At 40.9% G+C, this 19,407-nt stretch overlaps 1 protein-coding gene across 2 annotated transcripts in view; it reads right to left on the reverse strand.

Annotated features, from left to right (window-relative positions):
• Window positions 1-18,928, reverse strand: part of fstl5 (follistatin-like 5) — a 154,252-nt gene extending 135,324 nt beyond the window's left edge. For both annotated transcript variants that reach the window (XM_070962486.1, XM_070962485.1), the window contains exon 1: window positions 18,543-18,928. In XM_070962486.1, the coding sequence (XP_070818587.1) occupies window positions 18,543-18,565 (23 nt within the window). In that variant the 5' untranslated portion in view covers window positions 18,566-18,928. The remainder of the gene's footprint in view (window positions 1-18,542) is intronic.
• Window positions 18,929-19,407: the final 479 nt, after the last annotated feature.

The raw sequence follows: 19,407 nt of genomic DNA on the forward strand, positions 1-19,407 counted from the left end.
CTGAAGTACAAGTACACCTCAAAGTTGCATTTAAGTTCAGCACTTTAGTAAATATACTTTCTACCATTAAATGTGCGTGACAACTGGATGCTAACGCTTTTTCATTTTTGATGATTTTCAATGCAGGGTAACATTAAATGATTTCACTGTTGATTTATACTGGTTTGACAAATAAACAACTTAGACCAAGTTACTAATGCCTTATTGCCATACATTTGACCATGCTAATATCCTAAATAACGTGACTAATCATAACTTTACTGTATGCTAAAACGTTAGCATGTACACCGGACAGTTGGCTACTGTGAACTTACCGAACGAAGTGAGGCACCACTGTCAGCCACTCGGTGTTAATAAACTTGCTTTTTTGGAAAAAATGTGAAAAATAAAAGACCACGGGAACGCAGGTGAACGTCCAAAAAACACTACAGGAGAATTCATGTCGACGTCTTTGGTGCGTTGAGTAGCAAACACACCGGGCGCAGGTAAATTCAATTAAAGTCAACCGTTAAAATCCAATATGGCGCAGAATTTCTTCATCTATGACTGACGGCGCTGGAGTGGTGCTCAGCAGTTCTGTGCTCGGTGCTGCCACTGGTGGCCAGTCGTAAGCATAGCACATCTACAGTATGAAATATACAGTACATAGCGGATATATACTTCAAAAATTCTATTACACATACAGTGTAGGTCATAGGTAGTGGATTAAGCGTCAGTGGGAACTGAAGTGACAAAATCTAAACATACAATACTTAATATTTCAACTATGCATATAGAGCTTCTTCTGTCTCTAAAACAAATTCTTTTCAAATTGGAAAACAATGCATTTATCCATAGAGTATGCAATATTTGTCAATAAAAAATAAACTCTAAATTGACATAGTAATAGAAGGTTTGTCCAATATTCAATATTCTCACCTTTCTATTCAGTATCCTCAGACTTTTATTCAATTCTATGAAGTTTCATTCCATTTTCTCACAATTTATTCAGTATTCTTACATTTCCTATTCAGTTGTGCATCCAGCAGGGGCTTGTAGGTGCAACTACCTGCAAGCAGAAAGGTGTCATTTTAGAGGGGCTTGTTTATTTTGTATTCTATGCTGCAGCCCTTGTAAGCATAAAACGTGTTTTAAACAAGGGTGAAATTTAGAGCAGGGAGTTTTTTACTGAATAAATTGGATTTTTTTTTTTTTGTCTTTTGTTTTTTTCATTATCGTCGGCAAGGGAAGAGCCTGGTCATGTATTCCACACCCTAAATTCTTTTGCAAATTATGTTTAGTGACACGTAAAGCACAATGTGCTTAAAATTAGCAGACAGCTAAAGATTTTTTTTTTTTTTACTGTTGATTTAGTGGAACTTGCTCACGGTGCAGACTGAGACTTGTTTTGCAGAAGTTCTGACTCTGTACACTAAATTAAACAATGTCAACTTCAGACCAGATGAGACTTACCTAACCTTACCTTAAAATACGAACTTCACCAGACCCATTTCCAGTCAAAATGAAGCCCTCCTGTGCAGCTGAGAAATTGGATTTCAGTAGGGGCACACGCGCCTGTTTCAACCAGCGGGGATGCACTGGTGCTGCCAGTTTGCTCTGTAAACCAATGATTTCCTAGAGAGGCTTGTTTGAAATTATTCAAATTGTCAGCGAGGTCACTGGAGGGGAACTTGACGTCAGCAGATAAACTGCTCTGCTCCCCCCCGCCCCCCTGTCTCTCTCTGTCTCTCTCTGTCTCTCTCACACACATATGCTGACACATCCCTGACCTCCTGTGGGCAGATCTCTTTAAGCATGCTCAGCGGTCTTTCTATGTGCAGATCAATTTGGTTGGAGTACTACAGTTTGTCTCTGAGATATCTGGAGAACACTGGAGCATCTGCTGTGTGTTTGCTGCCCAAGTTTCCCTGCTGCAGCATGTCTTATTTGGCAGAGTTATCATGGCACTTCTCATACTCATACATCCCCAACAGCACTGTACACTGATAAAGGACTCCTTCAAGTTCAAAGCACGTCCAAAACCACAGGCGACACACTTCCCCCTAGGGTGGCGCTTCCGTTTGGTCCTTGTTCTCCCCTTACAAACGCAGAAAACGCTTTGCCAGTCTCTCAGATGGAGCAGTTCCTTACAACAAAGGAACAGAAGGATGACTTTGAATGTCATACATGGCTAAATGAGTTCTTCATATAGTATTCATGTTATGTCCCTACATGGTGTCAGTATGAATCCTTTTCCAGAATTCCTTACACCCTGCGACTGGTTTGCTATTATTTGGAGGAATCAAGCAAATGTCAGCTGGCTTTGTAGTCCGCACCTTTATGATGTGCGTGAAAATGAAACACTTGAGGTTTGAGAAGGATATGCTGAGAATGTTTTGCATAGGGTGAGAAAAAGCATTTCACTACGCTTTTCTGATGGTTCTGCGGGAGCAAAAAAAAAAAAAAAACCTCCATCTCAAACAGACCATGCCACATTTCTTTCTGCAAGACTTGCAGTCAGTGAGTCAGTTAATAAATGGCAAAGTGGGTTCATAAAAAGGGGCAGCACTTGCCTAGAGGTTAGAGAAGTTGGATGGTGGTTGTAAGGTTGTAAGCTTATATGAAGCCCATATAAGCTCAGAGAAACCGTGGGTTTGAAGTAAAGGGGTAAAAATCGTTTTTCTTCAGAAAATACTGCGGAGGCTCCTCCTGAGCAAAGAACTCAACCCCAAATATCTACTATGAAACTACAAGCTGGTCAACAGCATAAACAAAGAGAGTGACCATTCCCTCTACATCTACAGTCATGTGATATTGATCTGAACATTGCAGACAGAAAACAGGTTGTATATTTGTACAATAACAGATATTATTTCACATATCTCATATTTTCAAAGACATGTCTCATAACTTTATGCTATAAACTGTGCAGGTACAGTATGTAGGCTAGAAACCGTAAATCAAAGCTGAACTGTACATTGGCTTTTGAAGGAAATCTCATTTTCTATTCACCTTTTAAGAATGAAGCCATCATCAGAAGCTTTAAACATATCTCAGCTCACTCGCAGGGATGCTCCCAAAACTCTCTGATTCTCTTTCAGACCGTCTAAATCAAAGATGTTCATTTGAGCACTGATAACCTGTGCTAATCCATTAATCCTACAAGGCAGGAGATTGTTTATTGTTGATTTCCAGGACAACTGCCAAACTGTTCCGAGTGATTCCACTTTCCCTAAAAATGATGGAATGATTTCCAAAACTCAAAAGCTGTAGAACACAGTCACATTTATTCCCCTTTGTTTCATGCAGAGCGTTCAATCTCTTATTCAGGCGTCTGATTGGCCATCGCGGCTTTGGGGCTAGGATCATATCGCCACCTGTTGGTTTGCCATGCTCTTAACAGCACCTTATTTGTGTTTTTTGGGGTTTTCGTAGGGACGGAGAGTTTTTTTTTTTTTAAACAGTGCATGTGTGGATGGGATTTTTTTGGGAGAATGGAGGAGGAAAAACCCATTTTAAGAAGTAGCAGTGCACGTGTGGACGTGCTTAACCAGGTTTTTTATGCTCAGCATCTATTCTAATTCGAATGTTAGCAGAGCATCGAAATGACCTTGAATCCATGTATTGAAAAATTCTAGCAACAAACATAAAAAGAATCCCATCTCAAAGTCGACTTTGAAAGCAGCTTTTCCCAGAGCTTTCGATGGTTTTACATGGTCTTCCACAGCAGATGTGGACTTGGCTTGGTTTTCATGGAGATGGACTTGTTGGCATGCAGCTCAGTGGCTGCAGTGATTTCATCCTTAGCACGTTTCAGGCTTCACATGCATGTTGGCTTAGAAGCAGGACTGATTTTCTTTTTTTAGAAAGTCCTGAAAGAGCTGTGGATTAAATGAACCGTGTCAGGTATGGATGAAAAGTCCAGAAGAAGCCAGAAGACATGATTGAGTTTGATTTGTTTTGTCAAACCATTGGCTCTTCCTGTTTAAACTTTGATGAAGAAAAACAGATTTGTCTCCAGGTCACCTTTTGCATTGATGAAGTGAAGGTAAAAGTGCATGTATTGTTTTGTTACTTTCAGTCCTTTTATCACCGTGTTTTATCGCCGTCCTGTAAAGTATAAGCACGATGCTGATCTGCCATCTTTGTTTTTGGCAACAACTTGGGAGCTTCATAATCTTTGTTGTAGAAATTTGGCACCGCGCTGCCAGACATCATTTGTCTATTAAAACTGGCCAATACACATCACATCTTTCTCCTTTGAGGTTCTGTTGGTGTAGCTGTGCTGTTTCATCTATTCAGACATGGTGACTATCGCTGCACATGATAACTGCCCAGTCCTTCTGTTTATTCCAAGCTGTTGTAGCAGCTGGAAACATAAAGCACATTGCTTCCTGTGTGCCAGGGGATTTTTCCTAGGAAAAAAGAAAAAACTATTATTTTAGATGCTCAAATGTGAAAGCCGTCCTGAATGGGATATTCTTTGACTTGTAGTTCTGTGATATTAATTGGCAATACAGAGTCAATATTTTCCCTTTTCAGCAGGACCTTTTGCATGAACACCCCCGTGTGCAACAGTGTTTGCCTGTATGGGAGCTGCTTTTGTAATTGGTGTATAAACTAAAGTTATACAGCTGACTTTCCAAGTAGTCTAAAATTCTAATCATGAAATTAACTTGCAGATTGTTTCCAAAGCAGAAAAAATAAATTGAAAAACAATTTCCGCCTTGCAGATGGGAGCCTTGCTTTTCTGGTGAGTTCAAAGCCCCTTTCTACCTCTGCACATCTAATTTCCACTGTTCTTGAGATGCTGAGAAAGCACATTATGTGAGTTAGTTCCTGGGTTTAGTTCCGATACTGCTTGTCCAAAAAGCCCTGAGAAACACACATTTTCTGATCTAAATATTGGATTATGACTGAACTGACCCAGAACTAAATATTGAGCTGCTGTTGATTTCAAACTCTGACAAGAAGCGTCTCATCAGCACTTCTTTTTTTCGGAAGAATGCAGCAGCATGAGCAGTCTTGTCATCTACCCAGAATTAGGTGGTTCAACGCCACCTCCTGACAAAACCATCATTGTGTAATCACCGGCCATTCATCTCAAATGACATGGTGACAGATGTTTCGGTGAGAGGATGTGCGGCATCTTTTTGCTATGAGAGCACTTCCTCTGCAGACGCCCAGCTGTGCTGGCAGCTGTATCTGCAGCGTGGATCTGCTTTGTGTGCTGCCTTCCATTTTCCTGTGAGCACAGTTAAGTTCAACATATTTAGCTCATGTTTCTACACACACCACCTTATACGTGACCTTCAGGTTATGCTCCAGTCTTTCTAACAATAATGCTCCCTGCTGATACATGAGAAAATATTTTTGACTGACTGTTGCTTAACTGTTGAGTGAAACATCTGGGTCAATGACAACTGAGGAACTGTAATAATTTCCCTTTTTATTTGCTTTGCTTTTAACTTCAGAATGGAAGAGATCAGTATTGTCATGACAGACAAACTTCAGTGATTCAAGCTCACCTTTATGCCGCCTTTTAACGGCAGCCCACTGTTCAAATGTTCAAACGGGTAAAATGCCAAATCAAGTGTAAGACTTCATTAACTGTATCCTGGTTTATACTATTCACAGCAAGCATAATGAGCAATAGTGGTTATGGTATGAGAAAAGAGCTGGAAAGAGCTCCTTTTAAAAAAGTATGGATGTGCTTCTTTCTTCTCTTCATCTGACGAGAAATTTACAGAAAGGGGATTTCTTTGTGGAGCTTAAATTGGGTCCAAATAGTTGAGCCAAGTCTGAACAGGCCCCGGAAAGCTGAGGCCCAAACCTGGCACAGCCTTAATCATCTCTCAGATATTCTGGATCAGGTCCAAATAACAGCCACTTGAGCTGCCTAATATCCTTCCATAATCACCATGATATATTACATATGATCAGTTATACTAATGAGCTAATTCATTAAGCTAATTAATGAGTTACCTTAATGAATTAGCACTGCTATACGTAGATTATTTGTCAATATAATCACCATCATATAACATGTACGTGCCAAAATATCAAGTAATATGAAGTTTGGAGTTAAACCAGTTTCAAGAAAATGCATTTTTTGTTTCATTCATACATTCATTGTTTTCTGGTTAAAACAGCTGTGACAACAATCACAATTTAAAACAACAATGCATCGAAGGACAATGTGAAAACAATGATAATGTGAAAAAGGGTACTCGTCGTGACGAAGCTACAGAGATTTAACAGCTGAATTTACACCTTCCCTCTGCTTTATGGGGCGATATAGCGAGTTTTAGCTCATTGTTTAGTAACTTTACTGTTTTGATTCACTCTCACTGCTCTTCAAGCATCGATTTCAGCTGCAACAGGCAGCTGTTTTCAGTGAAAAGGCTCTAAAAGCTCACTGTACACTACCAGCTCAGCACCAAACAGCAGACGGACACACTTAGCGAGTAGATGGTGAACACAGTGGAGCATTTAGCAGCTAAAGAGCCAGATATTTCCCTTGGGAGTTGGAGGAGACCAAAGTCAGAGCTAAACAAGTGAATGTTGGACTTTTCATTCACCATGTGGACACGAGCACAGCTTTAAATGAGTGATAATGTTGCTCCATAACTGCTGGATGTGTAAATAAAACACCGTTTGCTCAAGTGAAAAGGGTGATGATGTGTTAATGTTGTTTTCACAACCTGTTTCCGCTGCCCCCAAGTGGCCAAAATAATCTGTTATTGCAGGTTTAAGGGATGTGGATAGCAAATGTTCACAGATGTCTCTTTGTGACATGAAGACAACAGAAAATGAAAAGTACAAATTCTTCCCTCTCATTTCCAGCAGAGGATTTTCTTACTGAGGTAAAACAAATCTTATCCATAGTGGGGATCTTTGTTTTCACCTCTAGCCGCCCAGGGAATGATCTGCTGAGAGTGTACGCAGTGAACTCCATGTTCGCTCACTTTTACACACAGTTCCACCTGGAAGTTGTCCACTACAGCCACAGTCTTCTGCAGGCCACTGAGCAATGCCAAACAAATAACTGGGTTTTAAAGGATTCGCTCGGGTGCACCACAAGGTCTGTTGTTGAGGAGTCGAGGACGTGTCACTCCTGAAAATTCCCTAAAATATTCCCATTTAGTTAATAGATTTGGCATGTCTCCAATGTTAGCCCCATAGTATAGAAGTACTAACAGTATCAGGCTCATATGTTCATTTTATTAATTCTCTGCACATTTAATTTCTCTGCCTTTTTATTTTCATCAAGATGATACTGCATGGTTTTGTTATTTAACTCTTCCAAGTTAATATATTAAAATGTTTGAAGGGAAGCTGTAACAAGGGAGAGTCAATGATAAGCCAGTTTGATTCAAGAATCTGTCAAAATCACTAAAAAAACAAGCAAAAAATCTGAATGTGATTGACTGAGTGGCTTGTTTCTACCTCATTACCCACTGTTAAGGTGCACTTAACCCCCAGTTGCTCCACTGGGGCTGCTCAGTGGCTACTAGATGAAAACTGTGGTTGTTCAGGGCAGCCCTCAGGTGTGACTGCGAGTTGTGAAGCATGGCGTTGCTGATAATTGCACTTCTGCTCAGCAAACCTTGCATGCATAAGAAAATATACTACTGACACCAGAAACTTGAGAATCAAATGATCAAATTCAAAATATTCAGGCGAAAAATGAACCACAGCTGCAGTCCTTCTGGCTTGGCCTGGCTCCACATTGCTCAGAGCAGGCAGTAATGTATTTGTGGGTGGGAAGAAGGTGAGGGACATGCCTACTCACTGTACTTGCAGCAACATAACTTGTAAATGTTCTTCTGCTCAGTAGCTTCCTGTCAAATCCTGATTCAAGTCAGAAGCATGGGCATCTACAGAGAAATGATTCCATGAGGTGAATGGAAGTATAGCAACACTGTCCAATGACAGTGAACTAAGGAATGGAGACAATGTCAAGGCAGAGTTTTAACTGGGAACCATTTCTGTGTCCATGCCACTTTTAGGTGCTGTCCAACTGTCCCCATTAGGATTTCACAACTGCTGGTTTTATGCAGTGACTCACAGCAATGCCAGTCAGTCAGTACTCACGCTGAGGGAGCTCATAATGGTAACCTTATTGTAAATTGTACATATGCAAATCGAACGTTGTAAATTTTAGTCTATATATTATTGATTGCCTCATCTTTCTTTGCATATATTTTATATATATATATATTTTTGCACTACTTAACTGCAAGTTTGGCCAATAAAGCTAATTCTAATTCAGATAGTGTGTAGATGAAACGTGCTTTGTGGGTGATTGCATGACTTTGGTGCTTGTTTAAAATGCTTCAAATACATCAATCCAAGCATGTATGTGGTGGCCATGTGGGGATTTGTGTGCGTGTGCACTTTGATGTATATATGCTTGGTTTGAGCCAATCTTTATTCATATATTTAGCATTTAATATTTCTCTAGTATTGATTTTACATGGTTGCTTTCTTGTTGGGTAGTTTATAGCTAGTTTCTCTGTCCCTACAATATGAGGTGATGAGGTGGCTGTTGTGAGTGCTGGTGTGATTAACCCAATACTAATAATAGTATGATAGTGTGACAGCCTGATTGGTAGTTATTTGGCTTAAACATGCAAAAACATTGGTGTGGTTCTTTGAGGTTATTGAACAACAGCAGAAAAGAACTTCAGGAAAATTGGTCTCATCATTTATAACCCGATCAATCACATCTCAGTCGCTACATTAACGTGCTGCATAATTAATTCAGACTTCTTAGGCTTTGTGGACTTCACATCAGCAACTTGCTGCCTACAACCCTTCAGGATACCACCACTCAGATATCACTGACTCATTAGACAGGATGCATGGCTCAAATGCCAAGTGGATAACAGCAGTGCATCCCCTGCCACCAGATAGCAGATAAAGAAGGCGATAGGCTCTTGTGTAAATTTGTTGGCTGCATTGTTGTGATGACATAATTCATTATCCCCCATCCTTTTTATGAGACCGTTATCTGTTTCATTCAGATATCTATCCAAACGCATAAAATGTGATTACACTGAGCTTTGAACTTATGCTGGCGTATTGTGTCTCCTCACTAAATCCCCTGCGCTGTTACATTTTACCGCTGCAGGAGGAGCGTCACAAATGCTCTCTGGGAGTGCATTTATTGTGTAGTATGTGTGTGTGTGATTATACAATGCAGTGCTGTGCCTCCTCTATATTTATGCCTACATGACTGTCAATCATCTCTTTTTACACCCAGACCTCTAATTAAGTTTTGATATACTCCACTGCCACTATTAGGGTCACACAAACAGATCACATTTTGCATGTTTGGAATATTTAGTGAACGTGGGAATATGTGAGCCAGTAAGGATCGCAATAGTGGATGAGAAAAAGTTATTTTTCTGCACTGGTAGCGACTGCAGAAGCCAAGAGCTAAATCACTTTCAAAGTTAATCTGCTATAAATCCTGTCAGGCAGTCCAAATCTAGGCAGAGAAACTTTTGAAATCAAATGCAGAATTTCAATGATCCTCGCACTCAGAAAGTAGGTGCTTTACCAGAATTCAACAACAGTATCAGAAACAAACCAGCCAGGTATTTCCCTTGTTGAGAATCTCATTTAAGTCTTGCATGACTCTAATACTGTATATGAGACATGAAAGGACTGTTTGAATCACAGTTATGTCAACTGTGTGAGAATGGTGCACATCGAGAAGAGGCAAAGGGATTTAGAGCAGTGAAAACACGAAGAAAGTCTTGAGGGTAACGAGAGTTCAGCTGGTCAATCACTGGAACGTTAATGAGTCTCTGATGTGTTTCTAACTTAGCAGCCTGCTTTGTTCTCAGCAGGGCGATGGATATTTTCTGTTATGGACTGTGGGCTTTCAGCGATGCCTAAGACCGGCTGAGGGATCTAGCAGGAGATAGACATTATTTTCTGAACTTGCTGACAGGATGTGTCATTGTGACTTTAAAATTTTCACATTTTTTATGTTTCAGCTTCCAGATTTTTCTATTTTTAAGACATAAACATAAATGTAATATATAACATAGAGAAACAAGCGTGTTTTGCAAGCTTGACACCCAAATGTGCCTATGACAGATCCTCTGTTTTAAATCACTGGATGCGAATGATCTCACAATCTCACTGAACTGACTGACAAGTTTTTAAAATTACAACATTGATCGAACTGTCAAGAACGAATGTTCAATCTAAACTTTGAAGCCAGCGAGCCAATGCCTCTTTGCACTGGCATGTTGGTTATATCCAAACTAAGAATAACAAAAGCCTGCTAGTGGTGGCTTTATATTTTCTGCACAGGCATGAAAATGATATCATTCTTCTCATCTAACTTTTGGATTGTGGAAAAGCATATTCTGCAAAATATCTCATAAAACCTTTAAAGTGCTCCTAAAAATGGACATTTCAGCATCTTCATGACAAATCGGCAGAGGAAGATCATGCGATGCAATTGAAAGCCCCAGAACAGTGATTGTTTTATCAATAGCAAGCGTTCCATTTTTGTTATTGGAAATTTGAATCACTCATTAATTGCTTTGTATATATTCAGATAATTAAAGAAAATAAATCTAATTAAAGTGAATGAATGTAACTCTGTGAAACACTAGAATCTACTCAAACTTGCAGGGGAACTGTGGGACTGTATTTTTGGCTTCTAATGACTGCACGAGTTTTCTCAGAGTATATGATTTGCCTTTGATCCACCCGAGCAATCCTCTAAGAAATGCCAGATAGCACACTGTGACCAGTACCCGGCTGCCAGTTTGTACTGTATGAAAATTTGAACTACTTCATCCTCAGAGAGCGAGCCCATTATTCATCACAGCTCTGTATAACCACCCAGTGAGAAAATGAAGTGATTCTAATATAGCTTTTGTCATGCACAGGATTTCTGTCTAGCTTGGCACAACATCTCAGAATTATAAACAGCCTCCAATTGTACCTTTCAATTCATCCAAAAGCCACAATTATTGACAATTATGAGCATGAGTGAGCATCGCAACATATAAATTACTTCCAACAGCCACTACGCACAGCAGAGGTTTCGGGTGCAGCAACTCCAGAGTGCTCCCATAAGTTCTGTATGACAAAGGTTTGACAATGGGGACTTGCATTATATGGTCCAGGTTACACTCATTTATGACCGCAGGACTCTCCGCATACGAGGCAGTGGCAGGACAGACCTTGACTTTTCTTTTATAGCCATTTAATTTATAGACCATTTCAAATGTCATGAGGTGCAGGCTGTCTCTACAATTCTGCAGGAAAAAGCCTGGCAGAGGAACACTGTCTCTCCCATTGTTAACAATCATTACATAATCAGACCGATCTGATCTACTGTACTGTGCCCGGAACAATGCCGTCACACTTGGCCACAGCGGCAGTGAACAGGGAAGCGCGACCTGCCATGCCATTAAAATGCAACGCATGGCCAGACCACCCAAACACCCACCCCCCCAAGCGCCATACGCTTCCAACAAACAGCACACAACAGCATTATTATCTCTGAGACGGACTGTGATGTCCTCTATCAAGCTTTGGCCAGCACGAACAAACACCCACACCCACTCAAACATATTTCACAAAGCCTCAAGCCACATTTGCCTTCAGCCTGCTCGCAGCACACTGAGAGGATTAGTGCATGAACCTAGAGCCTGTTGACCCTCACCCTGAAGGTTTGTACAACTTCTATTATGGTCTGCCCATCTGCCAAAGAGCACTGAGACAGAGAAAGAGGTGTCTCAATATTTCACCCGGCCTCGCCTTTAAAAGTAGCCACAAAAGCCTTGTTCTGCTGTACTGTATGAAATGGGTTGTGACAATAACAATTTAACAATCCACTTGGAGTTCAATCAAGACATGGAGTGGAGGAGGTCATGCTTCAGAAATCGAGAGCTGTTTGAAAAGTCAGGAGACAGAGCCTCATTCTGTTGCCTTAGATTGATCCACGAAGCAAAGGAAAAAGAAATACGAGCCAGTGGAAACGCTTGACTTCGCTGCACAAAGAGCAGGCATCCTCATACATAATGACAGCAAATTAATCATGTACCAATAATTGAAATTATATCATAACTTTTCTCATCTGTAACTGCTGTGCGTGTGATAAAAGGAGCCTTTCTGTTGGTTTGCATGATTTTACCTACAGCGGACTCATATGAAAGAGAAATGCAATGTGCACAATGGAAGAGAAGCAGGTTTTCACATCATCAGCAACAAAATCCCTCCTCGCCGGGAGACATAAGAATGTCTCTTAAACATGGCAGCAGGAAAACACATCTCAATGTGTGCGGGTCTACTGCACAATAAAGGTTCCATGTATTGAAGAGGGGAACAACAAAGACAGACACAGAGACTCAGATGGGAGTTGGCAGCAGTTACAGCCTCGCTCAGAGTGGGAAGCGGGGGGATGGAAAAGGGGAAAGCAATGTTAGAAGTGTTATTGTTGAGGTGGGTTGGGGTTGAGCTATTGAGAGATGAAACCTTAACAACTGGTGTATCAAAAAACACCGAAAACATTTGAAATCTAGATTCTCACAGGACGACATTAAGCTGATTTTGATTACTTTAATTTTTTTTACATTCACAAGTGCTATATATAATTTTATTCACCTTGCGTACAAAGATTTGCCGGTCAACTGCTCGGGGAGGGTTCAAAAAGGAATGACCATACAAATGGCACTGATGGGCCCACTATAAAAGTGCTTTACTCTCCATGTTGCCCCAGCAGAGCCACTGTGGCTATAATGGGCATCTCCCACCAGTTAATGTGTGTATGTGTGAATGTGAAAGCAGCCATCGCTTAGAAAATCTTCTCTGGATGAATAGACCAATTCAAGTGGGTTCTTTCAGTGTAGGCAAATTCAAACCGAGGATTGTTTTGAATCTTACATGTTTAGTTTGATGTTTTGGTAAATACACTTATTCACTTCCTTTGAGACTTAGATGAAACGAAGGATTCCACTCTGAGTGCTTACAGTTTCAATACTTAACTGCGTGTAAAAATGAGATTTTGTGCTTTTTTTTTCATCTTTGTTAAAGTGAAGTGCTGTAACAGTTTCTTGGTGAACAACAGCTGGGTGCAGGGACTTCTTGGAGTCTTGTCAGCACTGTGACTGTGCCAGGCAAACAGTGGAAACGGCGCACAGACGTGCTTTGTCGACAGACAAAATGTTGCTTGTTTATTACACAACTTCCTCTTAAACCACAAATTGCCATTTTGCCTGTGTACAGATTAAACAAATGGGATGCAACATGTCAATTAGTGAGCTTTAGTGGTGCTGGTTTTTGAACTTTGGACAGAGTGAGGCTCGCTGTTTCCCCCTGTTTCCTGTCTTTATGCTAACCTTGGCTAATCGCCTTCCAGCTTTTGGCACAAACATGAGAGGAATATTGATCTCCTCATCTGTCTCCAAGCAAAAATTGAATAAGCGCATTTCCCAAAAGGTTGAACTATTCCTTCAAAGGTTGGGTTCACCCAAATTACAAAAGAACATATTTCGCCCCTCAGCTCCACTGATATTGAGCTGTGCTGATAGCTTTGGTTTTGTTTGCCCAAGTTTTGAGATATCCATCTCTAAAATTTCTGCCACTGCTCTAATACAGTGGAGGTGAATGATATTTCATTGCTTGAAGCAGTGAAAAGTTACCAAAAGAGTCAACATAAATGCACCCATTACTCTGAATAATCTGAAGAAATGTTTTCAGTGGAGCTGCTTTCTACCAAAGACATCTATTTAAGGAGCATATTTATGATCATTGTATTAGGGTGGAGGCAGATTTTTCAGAGATATATTTCAAAACGTGAACAAATCAAACCATCTGCATGAGAGGATACCAGCTGATAATTGTGTTGTTTGTTTTTTTTAAATGAAATTTCAAAGATAACTTTGAAAATATGTCCAGCAGTGTGAAATGATGATGATTTCAGAGGGGTTTCCAGTGTAAAAAGTCTGTAAATCTCCTTCTGTAACTGTGATGTGTCTGTCACTGAGTAACAAAGAATAAATGCGATAATACTGCCATATACAATATACTGTAAGCTAGCACAGTATGGCAGCTCGTTCCATTATGTTCTGTTCACATCTTAGTTCAGTAATTCCATGATGGTTGATGTTGGAAAAACACCTAAAAATAATGGATGGCCTAAATCCCCAAGGAGTGCAAAGGAAGCTGGGAGGCTTGCAGTATAGTTGTTTGATCTCCCATGTGTGTCACAGTAGAAACCACTGAGATTAGAATAGATTATAGGGGCTGGAGTAAAATCCAAACATTAGGGTTGTAATGTGCCTTTCAGACCTGACTTGGCACCAAATAGTGAGCTGTTGCATTTGAGGATGCATCTGACATTTGTACAGAGAGCCACAAAATAACACTGAGAAAAATGTGCTTCTTATAGTGAGTTTGATCTCTAAAACAGCCCCATAAAGACATTTCAGAAGGTGACTGGTTAATATTTTTGAACCTGCTGCCACACCAGGACACCTGAGATGATTGTGAAGACCTTAAAACAGTGCCTTTTTAGAGCTTGCACAATTTTCCTCCCCAACAAACAGCTTTATTGTCCTATCATTCAAATCTGCCCCCTACAACCAGCTGCCATTACTGGGCACCCACACCTTCACAAAGAGTGCCTTTCCTCTCAAATCTGAAATGCTTTGATCAGTTTCCTTGCGTTTTTTCTTCTTTCAAGTGAAAAGCATTATTGACTGAAAAGCCTTTGCCTCCCCGCAGTGCTCGAAGAAAGTCATTGTAATGAAAAGCAGAGCAGCTCCATTAACTTCGCTACCTGCTCAGCTGGAAACCATCTCCTACCTGTTGTTAAATGGCTTAATTGGATCCGAGTTGGGAAAAAAAGGAGAGGAAAGACTTTTTCTGGTTTTGGTGTGATGGAGCAAAATGTTTTCCCTGTGAGAATATTGCAGCGCTGCTGTTTGGCTTTGTTGGTTTTTGGTGTTGGTGTGCTTGTGGGTTTGAACATAACTGTTTGTATCAGTATCATTTCAGTGCAGAAAGCCTACAGAGTCATTCTGAAAATGTGCACTGTATTATCTCTCTTTCCACATCCCTCTGCGGCTGGGTCTGTTTTTATTAGGATGAGCACGTTTATCAAGTATACTCACTGTACTCTGCATAACATATACTGGTGGGAAAAAGCATTTATCCCCTTATGATTTTTGCTTATTTGTCAGACTTAATTGTTTCAGATCTTCAAATAAAACTTAATATTAAACAAAGGCAGCCAGCTTTAAAACACAATGCAGTTTTTAGAGGATCATTTATTGATTTATTGAAGGAAAAAAGTTATCCAAAAAAAGTACTTTCCCCCTCAGATGCTTATTCAATCAATGAACCAAATTCAAAACTGAGGTCAATTATATCGAACACAATCAGCCATGGTTACTGTACAACATAAACATCACTCACATTGAACCTTTCCAGCAATGTGAAGTTAGCTGGCAGGTCTCAACAAGTACAAAATACCACAATCTGGGCCTCCAGCTAGTCGATCACATCCAAGATCACATCCAGGAAGTCTCATAAGATCCCGGATGAACATCTACAGTATGTCTGCTGGTCTCACTCGCCTCGGCTAACGTCATGTTCATGATTCCATCATAAGAAAGAGGCTGGGCACCTATGGGATCTCTGATGGGAGAGATGCTGGTCTCGCATTTGCATAAAAACATACCGATGACCCTCAAGCCTTTTGGGATAAGATTCTGTGGACTGAGTCAGAAGTGGAACTTTATGGTGTGAATCTGACACAGAATCCCACAATAAGAACATCATGTGGTGCTGGTTTGATACCAGGATGCTTTGCTGCTTCAGGACCTGGGCGACTTGCCATAATTGACAGAATCAGGAATTCTGCTCTCTACCAGAAAATTCTGGGGGGGATGTTCGGCCATCAGTCCGTGAGCTGAAGCTCAAGCACAGCTGGGTCACCCAGCAAGACAACGATCCGAAGCACAGGAGCAAGTCCACCTCTGAAGGGCTCAAAAGACACAACATTAAGGTTCTGGAGTGGCCCAGTCAAACGGGAAGTTCATGCTCGAAAAGCTTCCACTGTGGCTGAGTGAAAACAATTCTGCAAAGAAGAGTGGGCCAAGATTCCTCCACAGCGACGTGACAGACCATCCACCAGTGAGCAAAAACGTTTGGATGCAGTTGTTGCTGCTGAAGGTGGCACAAGCAGTTCTTAAGCTGAGGAGGGAAACTTAGATTTCACATGGGTGATATACAAATGTGTTGAATAACTTTTTCCCTTCAGTTAATGAAATTCTCATATAAAAAGCCGTATTTTGTGGTTGATCGGGTTATTGTTCTCTAATATTCAATTTGGTTTAAAGTTCTGGAACAATGAAGTGTGACAAATATGCAGAAACAGACGAGGGGGAAAATACTTTTTCACGGTTCTGTATATAATGCATAGCCTATATAAATGATGCATTACTTGGTCCCTGGTTCATATTGGAGAATCAATTAGTGAGTGCAGCCTTGAAAAACAGATGCACTCATTCATCTAATGCACCACTGGAAATAGATTATATCTTGTGGTTTCAAAGAGCCTTCAGAGATAAAGTGAGTGCATTGTGGGAATAAAGAGACTGAAGTTGGATTGTAAAAGCCTACAGATGGCTGAACGTTCAAGCTGCATGGTTTCTGTAGCTTTCACACTTGCTCGACAAGAATGTATATTACTGCTGTAATTAGAGGGACGTGTTGGGATCGTTAGTGTCTGTGTGCCTTGTGAATCACAAAGAAAGTTAAATTTGTGCAGGAAATGCTATATACAGACGGTAAGGATTTGTATGAATGAGCAAACACATTGTTTGTCTTGTCCCTTTTAGCTATTACTGTAAATTAATCACCAGACTAAGCAGGAGTCAGGCTTAGTGGTGCCCACAAAGGTAGTTAAATAGCAATACCACATTATAAAAATACTCTGCCTCAAGTAAAACTCATCGAATATGTTTGAAAGTGTTATTAACAAAATGTACTTTAAGTGAGAAATGTAGTACTCAATGCAGAATAATGGCCCCTGTGAGTGCTACTGTCATATTATTCAATCACTAATGTGTAATTAGCATATTGTTGCCAGGGTGAAGCTAATTCTAACTGTTATACTGTGAATACAGTTTAATATATAACAAAATATCAGAAACCCATTATATGTTTTGTGTCATTTTTACAGTAACTAAAGCTGTCAAATCGTAGCTCCTTTGAAATGTAATCGAGTAAAAGTCTCAAATAATGACAGTATTTGAATTGATGTATTTAGTTACTGCCCATATTTAGTTATTATACTGCACGCACAGTATAATAGGTAGAATTAGGTTCACCTTGACAACAGTATGCTAATTTCACATTAGTGATAGAATAATATGACAGTGTAGCACTCACAGGGGCCATTATTCTGCACTGAGTACTTTTATTTCTCACTTAAAGTACATTTTGTACAACATATTCAATGAGTTTTACTTGAGATAGAGTATTTCTAGAATGTGGTTTTGCTATTTTACTAAAGCAATAGATGACTGTATGATTGTACACATATTATGGGTAATTTTTGGCTTCATTACAGTATTTGAGTAAATTTATTTAGTTACAGTCCACCACTGTTACCAGATAGTATGATGTTTCTGTTTATTTATTGTTGGGTTTTCCAGCATTTATCATGTGATAACTGTCAAAATGTACTGGTTTTGGTGTATTTACTGCCCTATATAGGTGATATGTTTCCTGAGCTCACGATGAGGCTACTATCCTCCAGCAGAAACCCCTTGAAAGGATTCCAGGCTGTAAATCTGAGTCGTATCGATGGCAGAACTTAATCTGGTTTTAGGTTAGCTCTAACTCCATCTGTGGCACCACGGAGGCGATTAAAAAAGAAAAAAAAAGTCCCCAAATTCATTCGCAAACCACCACACAACAAAAGTAATGGCCATCCCCGACGCGAGAGCCTGTAATATAGTGCCAAATGAGTCAGGCGCAAAGCTGAGGATGAAAAACAAAAGTATAATCCCTCTGCTGCTAACGGTGTCACTCAAGGATTAGCGTGCCAAGGAAAAAAAATAACGCACTAAGTACTACGCGGATAAATTAAAAGCTCTGGGCAGCGTGGCGTGTCTCCAATCGCTTGAAAAACATTGATTGTGTTACAATGGGGAAGTGTTTGCGCCGAGCGCGCTGACAGAATAACAGCAACTACAATCTCAACTTCAGATATCCTCATATCAGTTGATTTGAGCCTCCGAGACCCGCTGACAAGTAAATTGAAACGCTGAAAGCTTAAGGCGGTAGATTGGGAGATATTTTCGGAGTCAAGGAGAGTGACCTGGCGGATGATTAGACGGGAGTTGTGGCGCCTCACCGATGATGAGGGTTAAGCTCGCTGTCTGATCGCGAGTCACACAGAGAAGAGGACTTTTCGTGGATGGACTGTGATCGGATGGGCTCAAACAATTAGCCCACAACAAACTCAGCACACAAACACACTACAATCACGTTTTTTTTTTGTTTTTTTTTACCTGTGTGTCCAGACGTAAACCATCCAGGAGGATAATCCAAACGAGATTGGTGGTGAACGCAGGGAAGCAACACTTCTCAACAAACTATTACTAATGATAACCAGGCGCTCCGGTCAAATCCACGGCTGGTTTACTGATATTTCCGATGTGCAGAGAGAGACAGAGAGATGTCCTCGGGAGAAGTTTGCACCTATCAGCAGTCAAAAGGGACGTTGTTAATCCTTTCTCAAAATATCATCAATGCACAGCAGAGCCGGGAGAGGAGGGACGTGGAGTTCAGCACCACGGCAGAGTGGACAGCTCCGACGGCGCAGCGATCTCACCTCGGCCGCTCTCGGGTCTCGTGTGCGCCACCGAGGCAGGAGCCACCAGCCCCAACCTCACCTACTGGCTCAGTCCCGACCGGATTTACATACAATCACGCGGGAGGGAGGGAGGACAGGGAGGGGTGAACCAATCGCAAATATCCCGTAGTAGGCAGTATAAGCAAGAAAACGGGGACAGACGCACGGAATGGATGTGGAGCGGTTCAGTCCCGAGCGAAACTGCCCTTGACTGAGGAGGGAGGGAAAGAGAGAGGGGGCGAGAGAGTTGGGTTTCTTTATGGCTGCCCCACTCACTCACTCACACACTCACACACACACACACACACACACACACACACACACACACACACACACACACACACACACACACACACACACACACACACACAGCTCCAGCGGTGGATAAAAACACGCTGGATCCACCATTTTATTCAGTACATCACCATCCTGTACCGTTACTGTACGACCTCCAGGTGAACAGCGTGAGGAGAGAATGACCTCTAAAATACAACAGGATTTTCTCAAGTGCATTTTATTTA

Source organism: Chaetodon trifascialis, chromosome 5 (assembly GCF_039877785.1).
Source record: "Chaetodon trifascialis isolate fChaTrf1 chromosome 5, fChaTrf1.hap1, whole genome shotgun sequence".
In the NCBI taxonomy this organism is placed as follows: Eukaryota; Metazoa; Chordata; class Actinopteri; order Chaetodontiformes; family Chaetodontidae; genus Chaetodon; species Chaetodon trifascialis.